The following is a 16112-nucleotide window of genomic DNA, read 5'->3' as shown; positions in this document are numbered from 1 at the left end:
ATCTTTTAGATGCGGAGCATCTTATACTCGCGCCTTGTAGTGCGCCGTCCGCACCGCTTCTCGAACATTCGACAGCTGACGCGCGCGCATGCGCCGTCGCGCCGTCGCCCACTCTTCCACCATCTGTGCATCCCTTCCTCCTCTACACACCGCGCGCGCTTCACTCCTCCACCATCTGTGCACCCTTCCTCCTCTACACACCGCGTTCGACATCTACAATTCTCCTGATTCTCCAGTGGACGCGCATGTGGCGTCGCGCTTCGAGAACATTCAACAGCTGACAGTGCATGCGCCGTCGTGCTGTACATATACTCAAGGTCGGCGCTCGCTCGCTCAGTTGCCGCTCGTCGGTTGGTTTGTACGGCGCGTCGACGTCCAAGGTCGCGGTGAAATGAATTCCAACGAATCCACAAACACAATGATCGACGTCCCTTCGACCAGCGCCGCCCTTTCGCATACGTGTGTACGTGTTCACTCATTTAACACCCCCTCCTACAACCACGTTAACCAATTTAGCCATCGACCCAAGTAAGTCGCAATTTAACACCCCATTTCACAACCACGTTAACCAATTTAGCCATCGACCCAAGTAAGTCGCACTTTAACACCCCGTTAACCAATTATATGGTCCGCATCCTCCTCAGTGTTCCCCCGAGGGAAGCTGCGGGCAATTTTTTTCTTTTTTCCAAATGTTATCTCATAATGACATATGCAACCAATGCAAACTGACCCCGGCTACGCTTAGACACGTGCTCTGGGAGTGCACTACAATGTATAACGATGCTAACCACGATGCTACTTCAGCAAGGTGGGTGGCTGCCTTGCGTAGCTCCAGCCTAGTGGACCAGAAATAGGCTATCCAGCAAGCCCGCGATGCGGCTGTTAGGCTAGGCCTCTCAGTCGCAACATTGGAGTCCCGAGCATGTTCGCGTGCCTCTTGCAGGACATTAGTAACTGTTATTCCATTCATTCATTAATAAAAATATGCCTCCCGATCAGAGCAACTGCAATTTGGTTTTAATACATGCAGCTTTCTCATCGCTGACGGCTTTGCTGGAAAAGTGGCTACGCCATGTTACTCGTACAGCCCTCGCTTTCCATGGTTAATAAATGGCAGTAAAGAAATAAATATCACAATATCGCATTCATTGCTTCCTGTAGCTTCGTTTTAGGGGGTGGGAAGCTGCGTTTGTTCAAAGGGCGCGATTGCTGGCGCTCGCTATCTCCAGTCATCATGAGACTGCTTCTAATCATTCAGTGCTAATAAGATCTGCTTCGCGCTTAAATTACTAACAAAACGTCAACCGCATTGGCACCTTGGGTGCCCATTAGCCCCGAGAACGAACACTGGCATCGCTGCTGTCGCAGCGATGTGATGTCATGGTAAGAGCGCTCCTGCTCCGCTTTTCGCCCTTTTCTGCGCCCGCCGTGTTGTAGCTCTTTAGCGAAAACGGTCGTCATTACTCTTCAATATTATGATGCAAATTTTTGAAGTTACTGATAAGTGGAAGAATCCATAACTAGTCAAAGTTATTTAAGCTGTACCAAGTTTAGATAATATACCTAGGATAGGCAAACTCCCGTCCGAACGAGAGATTCACAGGGAAAATTGGATGCTGAAGTTTGTTGTTTTCACTGCCCATTTCAACAAATTGGTGCTATGAAAATATGCTCGGTGGATTTAACTTCAACACAACTAGGCCTGAGCTTTGTGGTTAAAACATGCGTACTAAAATATGACAAATGGAATTTGGGTGTATTGTATTCATTAAGTGTATTGCACTACAGCATGAATATTCTGACTTCTTTTGCGAAAAAAATAAATATGTAATTTGACCGAATGGCGTTTTCTCCAAAAGGAGACTTCACATGAATCTGTTTCTCACATACACAAAAACTAACATACACACAAAAGCCTAACATACACAAAAAATTACACAAACTAATGAGGCACCACACACAATGATTTCGGAAAAGCTTTAACCTTTCTTTACTCAGATCCTATGCACAGATTTCTTATCAACAGTCACCAAGGATTATGTAGTTGTAAACTATGATTTGCATGAAATGCTAGTCTGATGTACTGTCCCGCCACAAAGGGTAATTTTAACTTCAGGCACGAGTACCGCAGATATCAATGTTTGCAAAACAAGCGCTATGGTTCATATGAACTTTCTCAATGGCGCAGTCAGTTATGACGTAAACCGCGTTATAATTAAACATCCTTCGCCTCACTGAGGTGACAGCTGGTATTGCACGTCATGTCTACCGACAAATTCATGCTGAATAGTGATAAACTGAAAAGAAAACCTATTCACAAGGCGGCTATTTGAAGTGATACCGTAATTACTCGAATCTAACGTGCACCTTTTTTCCAGTTAAGCGAGTTCATAAATCGCATGCGCGTTAGAATCGAGTACGAAAAAAATGAATACGGTCATTCTATTGCCATCGGCATTTCCAAAATGGCCGCCCCCTACGAGCGTCGCCTTGGCACATCGGCCATTTCTGCCTATGTGTTTCCCATGTGCGGCACTTCGTACGTGTGCTGAGGAGTTCGTCATCTAGTAGTGCATTAGCATCGACAACATGGAAGGACCGACTCCAAAAACTCGACGAGTGTACCACGATGCCGCTTTTAAAAGAAAAGTTGTCGTGTGTGCCGGAACGGACGGAAATTGGGCTGCATCGCGGTCGTTCGGAGTTCACGAAATGTGCGTGCTGGACTGGCGGAAACAAAAGCAGAATATTGTCGACAGCAAAGATTCACTTAAAGGCTTCAATGGACCACAGCAGGGTCGGTTTCGCAAATTGAAGAGCTGCTCGGCGAGTATGAGATTGAACAGTGAGCGGCACAGCGGCCCGTGACGACAGAACTGCTCTAAGTGCAGGCTACGCAGTTAGCCTTAGAAAAAGAGCTAATGCCGAGCCAGTTCAAAGCGTGCAGGTGCTGGCTAACTAACTTTATGAAGAGGAAAGGCTTTTCCCTCGGAAGGCGAACGGGCAGATGCCAAAAGTTGCCAGAGGAGTACGAAGAAAAGCTTCACAGTTTTCAGAGGTTCGTCCTAAACTTGCGGCACAACAACGGCTACCTGCTTGGGCAAATCGGGAATGCCGGTCAAACGCCTCTTTACTTCGACATGCCTGGCATCACAACTGGCGAGAAGAAGGGGTCGAAGCAAGTTCGTGTGCTGACATCGAGCAACAGTAAAACTAGAGTGACGGCAATGCTCCGTTGCACGTAAGATAGGCACAAGCTTCCCCGGTACCTCATATTTAAACGGAAGGGGCTCCCGAAAGGATTCGTTTTCCCGAGTGGTGTGATCGTGCGGGCCAACGAGAAAAATGGGTGCGCGTTACAATCGAGGGCGCAGTAGAATCGAGTAAATACGGTATTTACAAACGTACAGCAGTGATGCTGCACGGTGACACAGTCTGACAGAAATAAAAGTTTTCGCACTTGACCTCAAGTACATCTAACCTCAGTAATTTCGGCGAAACAAAGCACTGAAATTATTGCGAGAAAAACATGGCACTAAAAAACATGGTAACTGAGAAAGTATACACAGGAAAAACTGACACAATAGCTGCAGTGGTATTCTAGGGTGAATGCATTCAAGATATTTTGAGAGACTCTATACTGCATGCATGCGTGGTGCTTGGTACACAGGTAAAAATGCTGTTCGTAAATATGCGGATGAGTTTGATACAAATAATAACAGTGCAGAGCGGACCTTCATATCTCTTAAAATCACTCGTGAACAACTTGACCTAATAATGCAAATATAGTGTCTTGCAGGTGATCGTGCCCTCAGAGTTCACAGTTGCTGCTCTAAGGCCACAAAGACCCCCCCCCCCCCCCCCTTCCTCTCCCGTTCATTCATATGCTCCTCGAAGACAGGTGGCGCGTTCCTCTCTGCTCGAGTAGAATCGACGGTTGGCGTGGCACGTTGGGGCATGCAAGACACGTTGGGGCATGCAGACTCGCTGCTGCTGCACCATCTACTTTCAGTGTTCTCGGCGATCGTAATCTAAACCAGGCACTCTAGGAACGCGTGCTTTTTGAGGCCGTCAAGCTTCGCCGTGTTGCATGGGTAGTTTGCAATTTGAACTCACACGAGCTACTGTCGACACCTTTGCCGCCATGTTTAATCTGTGGTCAGCTGTTTAGATCAAGTGGTGTAAGCTTGTGCCGCCAAAGCCCTGAAGCGGAAAGAGGATCTGCTTTTGCATGGTGGGAAAACCACGCGAAAGCCTCGCAGCCTTGCAGCGTGGTTCGTTCCAGCTTTGCAGCGTGGTTTTCCAGTCGCTTGAGCGGCAAAGAAGCGAGTGAATTTATCGTGCGTACACAATTAGCCTCGAAGAGAGAGAAACGGCGAGCTTTGCAGCGTGGTTTTGCAGCCACTTAGGCGGCGAAGTGAGTGAATTTATCATGCGTTCACAATTGGCCTCGAAGAGAGAGAAACGGCGAAACTCTCTGGAAACTATCGCGTTTCGTCGCCCAAGTGGCCGGAAAACCATGCTGCACGGCCAGTGCACAAGAATCGGTTTGAGACCAATTTTCTGGCCACGCAAAAGCAGATCCGGTGTCCACTCTCAAGGCTTTGGCTATGCTAGATATCAAACCACGTAATCTAACCAGCCGGCCACAGATTCAACATGACGGCAAAGGCATCGGCGGGGCCTCGGGTTGGCTCAAATCGCAAACCAGCCTTGGCAGCATGGCGAAGCATGACGAGAAGTACTTTGGTTTGGTCTACCTGGTTCATAGTACTCATTTTGAAATGGCAGCGCAACGACACGGGAAAAGAGAGACAGAAACAAAGCTTGACGGTCTCACTGAGGACGCATTCGTTGAGAGCCTGGTTTGCATTACGATCGTCGAGAGCTCTGGAATTATACGGTGCAGCAGTAGCTGGTTGGCATGCCCCAACATGTCTGGCATTTATGTACAGCAAACTGAATCTGTTACTGCCGCTGCCAGTGCGTTCGCTTGTGACGTTTCTGCTGGAGTATGAAAAACATTTGAAAAGGTGCGAGCTGTTTCTTTTCAGTACTTTGCGTGTATCACTAGAATTCGGTATGAACTTCAGTTCTCAGAAAGCAGGCAAAATCGAATTAATTGTCAAGTTAGTGACGGCAGCAGCTGTGGGATGGGGCAGAACGAATATGAACATCTTCGACGCGTGCGGTCATGGTTTTCCGGCCGCTCTGGCATTCTCATTTTAACTTCTTCTCAAGTGTGAACACGCCCTTTTGGTGAGTTTTGCCACTTTCGCTCTTTTCAAGGCTAAATGTCAATGCGCTGATGGGATGTGCGGGGTGGGGTGACATGACAGTGTCGGCCAGGACTCGTCGCGAATGTCCATTTGATTGCTATTGCAATAAATAAATACAGCTTTCCTCTTTGATTCGTCTTAGGCATATGCATACAGCAAATTGTTTTTTTTTTCTTTTTTTTTTGCTCTGCTTGCTAGATGACACTAGCAGGTTTTGGTATACAGACAAAGCCCTAGCCATATAAAACTTTGCCGCAAAAGGAAAACGAAGTTTGTTAAATCACGTAGTCCCAGCACCAATAAGCTTCTCAATTGGTGGAAGTGTCAAAGGAGGTTGGTTTTATAGGGATAGCTATGTGATGTCTTGTTACACCCAGCAACATATGTTTGATAGTGTAGAAAAGAATCTAGTTGTCTTAGGGAAATACATTTGAGACAGTGTGAACCTCTTGCGTTGTACGCCACACCATTTGTCTACCATGTCTGCTCATAAAACCACATTAGGTGCATGTACTTGAAAGTTAAACCATAAAATACAAATTTATTGAACTAGTGTTCTGTTCATTTACTATGGAAGTAATCGCTGTATAAGTTGGAGAGCTGAGGGCAGCCACCCCCTTAGTCACCTAAGATCGGGTGGGCGGGTCCACGAACCCTGCCTCATACATTCAAATTGTAGGGTGGGGAACGCTGCAATGAAGCCTCGCCTGCTGCGGCGGCTGCATTTTCGATGGAGGCGGAAATGTAGGCCCGTGTGCTCAGATTTGGGTGCACGTTAAAGAACCCCAGGTGGTCAAAGTTTCCGGAGCCATCCATTACGGCGTCTCTCATAATCATATGGTGGTTTTGGGACGTTAAACCCGACATATCAAGCCTCACTTGCTTCCCCCCCCCCCCCCCCACCTTTCTTAAGGGGAACCCTGTTTACACCCGTGCTCAGCAGCATGACGCCGTTATCTTTACATCATCGAGTGAAAGAAGGAGCGCTCCTAAAATTTTGGCTCCGTGACATTTGCAATGAATCGAAATATTTCTAGCTCTTCACAAGAGCGCCAAAATAATTATTCATGTCTTTGGAATATCAATTCAACTTGCTTCTCCAGTGTACTCTGGGATGTGAAGTTAGTTGCTCCAGAGTGATTTCAGATCTAAAATTACCTGCTCCAAAGTGTTCTAAAATGAAAAATTTCGCTGCTCCAAAGTTCTCCAAAATGGGATTTTTTCTGCTAAAAAAAAGTGCTGCTAATCAGAAGACCTCGGTAGCATCACTGGTATGGTTTTCCCGTTAATGGGTTTGATCCTGGCCACATTTTAATGGAACCAAATGCAAAAAACCTCTGTGCTTTAATTTTAGGGAATGTGAAATAGCTGCTTGAAATTTTCAGTAATATTGAAGATGAACAGAATAACCAAGTTTCATGTCAAACTATCAATGGGGTTATATTACTGCCAAGATAGTTCAACTGTCATACAGCTTAACACTCTTAACACTTTCATCACCGCGAGAAACTTTGCCGTTTTTGGATAGTTCAGGAAACATTTTTTATGGTATCTAATATTTCTGATGTTTATGGTATCAAATTGTACAACAAGGAGTTATTCTTCAAAGTGAGTTTAAAACCACAAATTTGTCAACAATGTAGTATGAAAAAATAAACAAAAAAACTGTAACATGAACTAAAAAAGATTTCATAAAACCATCAACACTGCTCTGAACAGGGTAAGCATAAAAAATCGAAATATACATTCAGGCATAAGGAACAAGCACCCACAGTTACCCTGTAAATATCAGCATTGTAAATACAAAAGGTTTTGTGTACACAGAATAACATTGCATGTGGTGTGTCTTCCATGCCACTGGCTGAAGCAGTTTCGCAATGTGGTAAAACACAGGTTTGCTGCGCATGTTTCACAGAAAACATTTGTTTTCGGTTCTTTCTAATAACTTGAGCAGTAAAAAAAAAATAAGTCGACAGTGTTCACGAAGGGCCACGCAGCAATGGAGTGCAGTTCCAAGGTTCACTCCCAAGGTTCACTCCCGGCTGCCTTTATGCATAAAACTGCACTCTCTGCGCTGCCACCGGCTAGGGGTCCCACCTGAAAGATGTGTACACATCGAGTAGAAAAGAGCCCTAACCTTCTTCTGTTTATTTTTCCTTTCAATGCATTGTGTTTAAATATCTAGCCTTTACGACTGCACTTTTGCCCCTCCTGTTGGGGCTCTATCGGGCCTGCAGTATCTGTAAAACCAATAAATAAATAAACCTTCAGAACACATCGAATCAACTTGCACTGATGCGCGCTGGGCATAACAAGGCTCAAGCACCAAGCTAAACTCGCGAGCGGACAACCGCTGATGTTCTGGGGTGGTTCGATAAACTCTCGTTTTCCGTGCTGAAATCGGAAGTGTTGCTGTCGTCTTTTGAATCTGTGCTGTTGTCATCATTTAAAGATTTCAGCCCAGATGTATGGGAATCCTCCAAAATTCGCTGTTCTTGTGAAACAGTCACATGAGACATTGATGCCATCATTGAAACTATGCACGCTCACCTGCGGGTATAGAAAGGTGCTTTAAAATAACAACGCTGTTGTAAAAGGGAAACACATAAGTGAAACTGATAAAATACTTTTTCTTTTACATGTCAGGTGGCACAAGGTGTCCACAAACGCTCTGAATGGCCCAAGTATTGAAGCTGTAAATATCGACAGCGTAATATCGATTAGGATAGGTGCAGTCACGAAAGTGTTAACCTTAAAGACGAGGGTTTGTTCCAAGCAGCGGCACTAATAATTCGATGGAGGCAAAACGCTGGAGTCCTGTGTGATGCCGGTGCCCGTGTACATTTAAATAACTCTGGGGTGATTCCACGTAGGATCGACAATTTTTTTTGCTGGAATCTCGAAGCACAGTAAATCACTAATGACGAAGAGGTGGAGTGCTGCGCATACCTGCTCTGATATTTTTTTCCGGTTTTGGTGATGAATTACATAAAATAAATTAAAGCTAAGCACTTCAAATTTGTGTAGCTAAATATATGCGTATTTGTGCTTACATTCAACTATTTTTCACTTCTCTGAGTCACTCAGATATTTTTATAATAAGTATCAAAATCAACGAAGAAACTATTTGTTTGCTTAGTTTGCAGGCCTTTATATAAAAATGATGGAGTGGTGAAAATTTCGCATTACTTTCTCAGCATGCTTATTTATAAAACAGTCAAAGCTTATAATAATAACACTTTTCAATAAAAAGACATGATCGTACTAATTTCAAAAAAAGAGCACGCAAACTTCTGACGTTTAAAAAAAATTTTGATATTTCTTTAACTGGCCCCACTTAGTTTCTTGCACAACAGCTTTCATAATAAATAAAAACATGTTGAATAATATGGTTTTTCTTCTAGTTACGACCTGTCAAAAAATGCCATTTCGCAAGGACAGGCAATAGTAGATCGGACTTCCTGCCCGCTAAGTACGGAATGCAGGCCTATACTTTAGTTTTTTAAAAGGCTAGGCAGCACTGAAATACCTGTCGACTGTACTGAGAACGCCAATTTTGAAATGATTTGGCTGTGAGTGATTTGCCTCTTTAGAGATATGTAGGTGTTTTACAAGCATTGCATCGTGAAGAAGCACTTGGAACACACCTTAGCCAACATCTGCAAAGGCTCTACGGCTAGGTTACTTTTTATTAGAAAATGCCGTTGTTGCTATTCAAGAAGGGGCCTGGGAAGCAGATATAACCTTTTTAGTGTTGATTTCAAAGAAAAGGGGGTATAGATGAGCTGAGAATATCGCAGCAACTGACAGTGCTCAGATGGTATTCCACTTTTCAGGAATAATGACATCAAATAGCAGCAAAGCAGCAGCTCATGATTGGTAACCATACCTAGAGTCTGTGGGAAGAGGAGGAGGACACAACCAGGAAGGGCAGAAGTGTCATCTGAAAGATAATGTTCTAAAATCTAAATTTCCTCCTACAACTTGGCGGCTTCAACATACCTGCCTCACGCACATAGTGCCATTTATTAGGAGGCCTGCGTATGGGTTCCAACACTATGAGCATGTTTGCATGAAGTACAGAAGGATGTGAAGAATTTTCTACTATGGCTCCACAATAATGCTTTGGTTAACACAGCTAGCATTGTGAAGCCACTGGCTAAGTTCTGTGGCTTAAGATCATTTGCACGCCCCAGAAACCATACCTGGTGTCCACTGAGTACTATCTCTTCTCAAAGCCGCCAGAATGATCTGGGAGGCATGAAAATGATGAAGTGGACATTATGAGAGAAATGTTTGGAACATTTTTTGAAGGGCATACAAACGTTAGTTCGGGGGTGTAAGAAATTTGTCGAAGTGAAGCGAGGTATAGAAGTGTCACTCGGAAACTTATGGGATTACTTGTATATTTAAGTCATTTACTAATAGGGGAGCCGGCTCATATAAGGAAAATTTGCTGAATAAGGATGAGCTTGAGCACACAGAACAAGCATACCCAAATCATGACTGGCAACTTACCACTGCTCTTAATGAGAAAGGTGTGCAATCATTGCATTTCGGCGGTATTAAAGAGGTCCTGCAAGACTTTTTCAAGTAGGTATAGAATGGATTCACTAAAGGAGCCTATTGCTTCACGGATTTACTGCTGAAAAAGTTTTTAGAATCCATCCAGTGCAAGGGGAGTTACGAATTTCTTTGTACGTTGCAATTGCATTCTCTCTTTTTTCATTCTGATGAAAATGCTGGAAGCTAAGTAGGAAGAGATGGCACGGGAGAAGTAAATACGGCATGTGCACTTCGTGATCTTGAGCACTTCTTCTTTTGAATAAGCGGTGATTCAGTGCAATCACATGCATGTCTGTGGACAAGTCGTGGCCTCTTGCGGCAGCCTGAGTAACGACCAAGCGCGCCATGCTCAAATCGACCCATGGCTGATACAATGGCTGTGAAGAGTGATTTTTGAGCTTGTAACGTCATTTTTCGCGAGAAAAGAAAGCAATATTCAGCTGACTTTGAGAATTCATTGTGATAAGTGAACGACTATGCAGCGCATGATGAAATGGAGGAAAGTAGAGTATATCACGGAACAAATTGGGATAGCTCATATTCTGGTTGATAATATGTTAGCTAAAAAAAAGATGACTCTTGAAGGAGTCAGGATTCGGCTTTGTGTTTTATAATATATAACAGTGTCTCTTTTTTACTGTCCATCACAATAGATCAGTGGTGACTGTGGTCGACTGCTGAGCCTAAGGTGGTGGGTTCAGTCCTTGCCAAGTCTCATTTCGGTGCAGGCAAAATGGTAGAGGCCCGTGTACTGTCTGAGCAACGTCAGTACATGTTAAATAACACCAGATAGTCGAAATTTCTGAAGCCTCTTTCCACTGCAGTGCCCCTCATAAAATTATATTATGGTATTAGTACATGAAACCTCTATTATTATTATTATTATTATATAGTGACCTTTCACTGTACATAGTTTGTCTATGTCCACAGTGTTTCATTTTTGCTGCTTCATTTGCTTCATTTTTTTTTTCCATTCAGGTTTCAAGTGGTTTTGTGATGGCTTTGAGGCTTGTATCTTTTCCTCACTTATTCTTGCACCCGAGCAACTGCTCTAGTTTGAATTTTCCTTGAAGTAAAATTTATACCACTGATTTCTTGATTTGGTATGCATTCTATTTATGTCTATTCCTGCTTGTGCTAGCTCTACTTTTTTCACCTCTGTGCTCTCTCGATGCCTCGAGTAATTCCTCAATGGCATGCTTGATTGTGCAACACTTCACCAGTAATGTAGCTTCCTTCTCTTCCTCTAGTGGTCTTTCTTTCCAACATAATCTTTCACAATCATCTTCGTTATATTCTAAGTTCATTGGTTTTCTTTTAGTTTACTTTTTAATGTTTTTTGCTGTCTTTGCCATCTTTTACTTATATTAATGCTATTCATTTTTCTCTTGCTGCTGGTCTATTCTTGATCACTCAACCTTTATGTAATATTAAAGAGACCTTCAAAAAATTTTCGAAATTATCATCGAATGGTTTTGCTGAAATGTGTTTGTGTCGCGAATTGACCAGCTAATAAATTTTTAGATACATCAAGCTCGAGCAGAGTAACAGATTCTTCACGCACTGTAATTGATTTCTATCTTTTTTTTTGTCCTGTTGAATGCACTGGAAGTCAAGCAGGGAGGGATGGCATAGGAAATAAAGTTGCATTAAGGACACCTCATGATATCGGGCACAGTTAGAGCACAGCTCTTAGGTGCCCATCCTTCCTGCGTTGACATTGTCATTACTGTCTGAGCAAACGCAGAGCACACCGAAGGATAAAAGAAAGCGATAGCGAGGAGAGGGAACAACAGTGGCGAGACATGTTCTGCGGTGCCACCAAAGTGCGCACTAACATGCGTTCAGTGATGATATCGTCACTAAAGTAAACAGTAAGGGTGTCCACAGATACCATGTATGGAAATAAAACACTGCATGAGCAAAGGTCTGCCTGCGGCGGCTGTTGTGGAACGCGCCCATGTGCTACCTTTCACAGTCTCCCGGTCAGCGAAGTAGTAGCGCTATGCTCCATCAGTGATGGTTGGTGTGAAATGGGCTGCATGACATTGTCTGCGCCAGTCACTCAACTCATAGCGTTCTCTTGGAGGCGCCCTGCTACACTTTTTTATCGGCATTCCGCACTGCTGAGGTGCGTGTAATGCTGCATACTATAATGAATGATAGAATTATAGAAATCTGTGCGTAGTAACAGAAGCTGTTACCCTTCAAAAAGCCCAGTAGATGACAGGAAAAAAAAACATTTCTTTTTGAATTTCACCTCTCAGTGATATCGAAGGCCGGTTCCAATCTCCCTGAACCTCTTGCAGAAACATACAGGGCAACTCACCTCACGATGTCCGTTGCGCAGCACTTCTAGTGTCATTTTGCAATTGTTTTTGAATTTTTATATTTAAAATCTGGAATCTTGTATCTGAGAAAGTGCCGAAAATGATTTCAAGTTTTTAGCGCAATATGGTGCGGCCTGTCTTGAACCATGTGTGACTTTTGTCAAAATAATGAAAACGCCAGCAAATTTTGTCACTTCCGATCACTAATATAGCCATTGTGTGTCACTCCAGTCAGAAAACAATCCTGTTCCTTCATATAAATAAAATTATAACTGCTTTGTTTGTGCCATTGCCACTCGTGCAATGATACTGGTGCATTCTACAGTTCAAGAAGAGGGGATGAAAACTGCACGCTTACTTTGTGTCACAGTGCCTGTTTGATGTTAACCATGTACCTATTATATAGAAAATGGTCTCATTCAGTTCTCTCTAAGTAGTGAGCGACGTAGCTGGTGAAATAAATAAGGTGTAGCTCGTCGTCGCGACTCTGCCCACTTCAGCAACATGACATGACGCCAGTGATATGTCATGGGCGCACAGCCAAGGATTGAGCAGGGTATCCCCAACATGAGCACATGTCATAGCGGAGCGGGGAGGAACTGTGGTTCGAGGAGCACCCTTCCTCTAGTGGTGAAGGAGCGAGATGCTTCGTTCAGACAATACCACTTCTCCCGGTAGTCTCAGGCTTTGAAAAACGGTAGAGGACAGCGCAGAAAATTTAAAATTCAGACTGCTCGGCCGGAACTGCATTACTGCAGGGCCAAGGCGCCATTTCGTGGGGCAAACGACCAATCGACTAGCTCAGTGGCAAGTTAAGTTGCCCATGGACAAGCTTTGGTTACTGCGCGTAGAAGGGAGATTGGTCAGAAGGAAAGAGACGTGGGAATCGTTTTTCAAAATGGAAGGTCTGCAGGGCATGCAGCACTATAATATTCAGAAAATATTGTCGCTACAGTCCACTGTATGAATTCGCGAACATTTTTGGTGGGTGCAAAAAAAAGGAGGAGCCTGTTTACTGGCTCTCTAACTCTCTCGAACATTTTCTCGTTAAAAACGTACCAGCTGTTTATACACCAATGTGTGCGCCCCCTGATGCTTTTGATTAGCATAGCATTCACCAGTTTGATGTCTAAAATTTGGCTGTGCATACTAGATCCCATATTTGTTGTGGCCAGATACGACGCAGCTTTGGTTCAGTAGGCTCTCAGGATAAGATCCTCATGTATTTCAACCATTTGACCACTTGCTGATCCTTGCAGTTATGTCGTTTTACTGCCTTGGTTTTATAAATGAGATTTTGCTGTATTAATATCTTGAATATAAAAATATTGAAATATTTACTATATATGTCATTGTTGGCCTATTCACATTCATGGACCTATTATGTACCATTCCCGGATTTTGACCGTTTCCATTTGTACTGTTGTCATGAAAATCTCCCGGAAATCGAAATTTTCGTGGGTGGCTGCATTGACAAAAATGCAGGTCAGTTTACTCCAGGCTTTTCGCGAACCCACTGCATTTGATTTCAAACGAATTTATGAGGCGTTCATCTAAATGTACAGTAGTCTCTGTGATGTTAAACCACGGCTGATACGGATTCGTGAAATTCCCCAGTCAAATTCATGTGTTTATCGGGCCAAAATTCAAATGTTACGAACATTTTCTCTAATTGCGGCGTGTGATGTGAACTTCAGTACTGAAACTGTCGAACGAAGGTCGATCAAGAGCAGCGTAATCAAAGCTGCAGAAGTACGCGTGCGACCAGCGCACGCGTGCATTGTCTTGTACAGTGCGTGTCGATGTTGCTACAACTGCTGTGGATGAAACCGCAATTGTTCTTGACACGATCATGTATGGCAACGAGGTTACTGACAGTACTTTAAAAGTGTGCGCGCATCCAACACTCGACCAGTCGAAGCAATGCTTTCTTTCACAAATTCTGTGGACAAGAGCACAGCAGATGCGATCACAGATAGCATAAAGCGACTTAGTTTTGAAGGCATGTGCACAGCCAATCCTGACGAATTGCAAAGGGAACTACATTTTGCCACAACCCTCATGCACAAAACCGCGGTCGCGGCGGCACGATAGGGATCTACAAGCTCCGATGGCACGCGGGTAATGCAGCGGTAGATTAAAGGCTATAAAAACGTTAAAAAAAGGCTAAAAGTGTTTTGGTGTTCCTGTCCAAAGAATCTAGTAGCGAGCAAAGCCAAAGCTTTGACAAGCGCTTTTGCGGAAGCCAGCTGTGCCATCTCGTTCGTTCATGTGTGTCCCAGGATGACATACGTAAGTTGTTTATATGGAATTAGATTTTACTAGTTATTTTGATGACGCGAAATTTCGGAAGTACTATTTGCGCTCCCCCTTCGAGAGAGACTCCTTTGTAGGAAACCTACCTCATTTGGCCACTCCAAGCCATTATAAGACCACAATACTGATGTTGGCGCTTGTGATTGGGACCTCCCTCTCCTCTTGCACACACTCTCTTCATTTGCACTTTTTGTCTTTTGGTGCCAAAAAAAAGGGGGGGAAAATAACCCAGCGCGTCAAGCCACGCCCCCCCCCCCCCCTCTTGAGGAAATCTCCGGATTCAGAATCCTTGAACTTGGCAGATATGCTATTAGTTTCATACATAAACAGCAGTTCCTGTTTTGGTTTCTAAAGGCGGAATGAGTGTCTTTAGCTCATTATTTGAGAATTGAAAATCATGCTATATGGTCCTGGTGATATTCTGTCATTTGTTGGTATCTGTTGGCGTCACGTCTATTTATTATTCAATGATATTGTTGCAGTTTGTCACCTTGCGGGGTGGCAGCGAGAAAGAGCGGCTTGTACCAGTCCTCACGACAATGCTGAAGCTGAGCCCTGACGAGAAAAAAGATCTTGAAGCTGTTGTGACTAAGGAAATGCAGCAAGATGCAGCTGGGGCATCTAACTGGGGCGGCTACCTACCTCGTTGGACAGGCTTTGTTGGATGACAGCACAGACCTTGCATGGAGAAGTGTAAAGTTGTGTACAATAGTGTGAGGACTAATTGTTCATAAATGCAAATTATTTGTTTGATGTGTCTTTCGTGTTTCATTCGTTGCAGTCAAAGGCATTCTTTACTCCTTCTGGGGTAGAACAGGTGCGGCATTCATGCAATTGTGCACTAAACTTGTTTACCTGTGCCACTCTGCACCAAACCACTCCTGTTATTTCAGCGTTGTACTACACTGCTGCACCCGAATATATGCGCAAGTTGCAACAAACATTAAGCCTCATGCTCAGAAACGTGGTTGAAACATCTTGTTCTTGATTTATTGAAATAGTCGGGGGTTTGGGGTTCCATAAAATATGGTTGTGATTGGGGTTCAGCAGCTGTCTAAGGGCCACTGAAAAAAGAAGAAAAACGAGAAGAAAAAAAGTGGCAGCATTACTCAACTAGCCTCGACAAAGGAACCTTTCAGGCATCCCTACTCTCACTTTTCAGTCTTTCTGATTTTTTTTTTTCACGCTACTGGCCAATGGTCACGGGCCCAGTGCTATTTGGGTAGCATTTATCTTTTCAGGATCGTTCTGTGGCATCCTCTTTTGGGTGCTTCGCTTTTTTAAAGGTGGTAGTCTTTCTTGGGGACCCTCGACACAAAAATTTTGGTCTGGAATTTGTCTGTACATTTGTCTGTTTGTCCACTCCTAACAGCATCGGGTACTTTAAATGGCCCACCCCATCTACAGCGCCCACCAATGTTGCTCAAGATTCAGCGTTCATACTTGTGCAATTGTCAATTAAAAAGCGATTATCGTGCACGTCTGGGGCACCACAACAACACGTATATGTCCTGCATGTGCGCCTTTTACTAGAAAACGCATACATAGGTGATATTATGGACCGTAGCGCTTATCACGCTGCGCTGACCATGCAACGCTTGCACGAACAGGTGAGTGTTTC

The 16112-nt window shown here is 43.9% G+C and overlaps 1 protein-coding gene across 7 annotated transcripts in view; it reads left to right on the top strand.

Annotated features, from left to right (window-relative positions):
• LOC119185247 (uncharacterized) overlaps positions 1–15244 on the top strand; it is a 255979-nt gene extending 240735 nt beyond the window's left edge. For all 7 annotated transcript variants that reach the window (XM_075879542.1, XM_075879539.1, XM_075879544.1 and 4 more), the window contains one exon: positions 14974–15244. In XM_075879542.1, coding sequence (XP_075735657.1) covers positions 14974–15159 — 186 coding nt within the window. In that variant the 3' untranslated portion in view covers positions 15160–15244. The remainder of the gene's footprint in view (positions 1–14973) is intronic.
• The last annotated feature ends 868 nt before the right edge of the window (positions 15245–16112 follow it).

Source organism: Rhipicephalus microplus, chromosome X, assembly GCF_043290135.1.
Source record: "Rhipicephalus microplus isolate Deutch F79 chromosome X, USDA_Rmic, whole genome shotgun sequence".
Taxonomy (NCBI): domain Eukaryota; kingdom Metazoa; phylum Arthropoda; class Arachnida; order Ixodida; family Ixodidae; genus Rhipicephalus; species Rhipicephalus microplus.
This window is presented reverse-complemented; position numbering and strand designations above follow the sequence as displayed.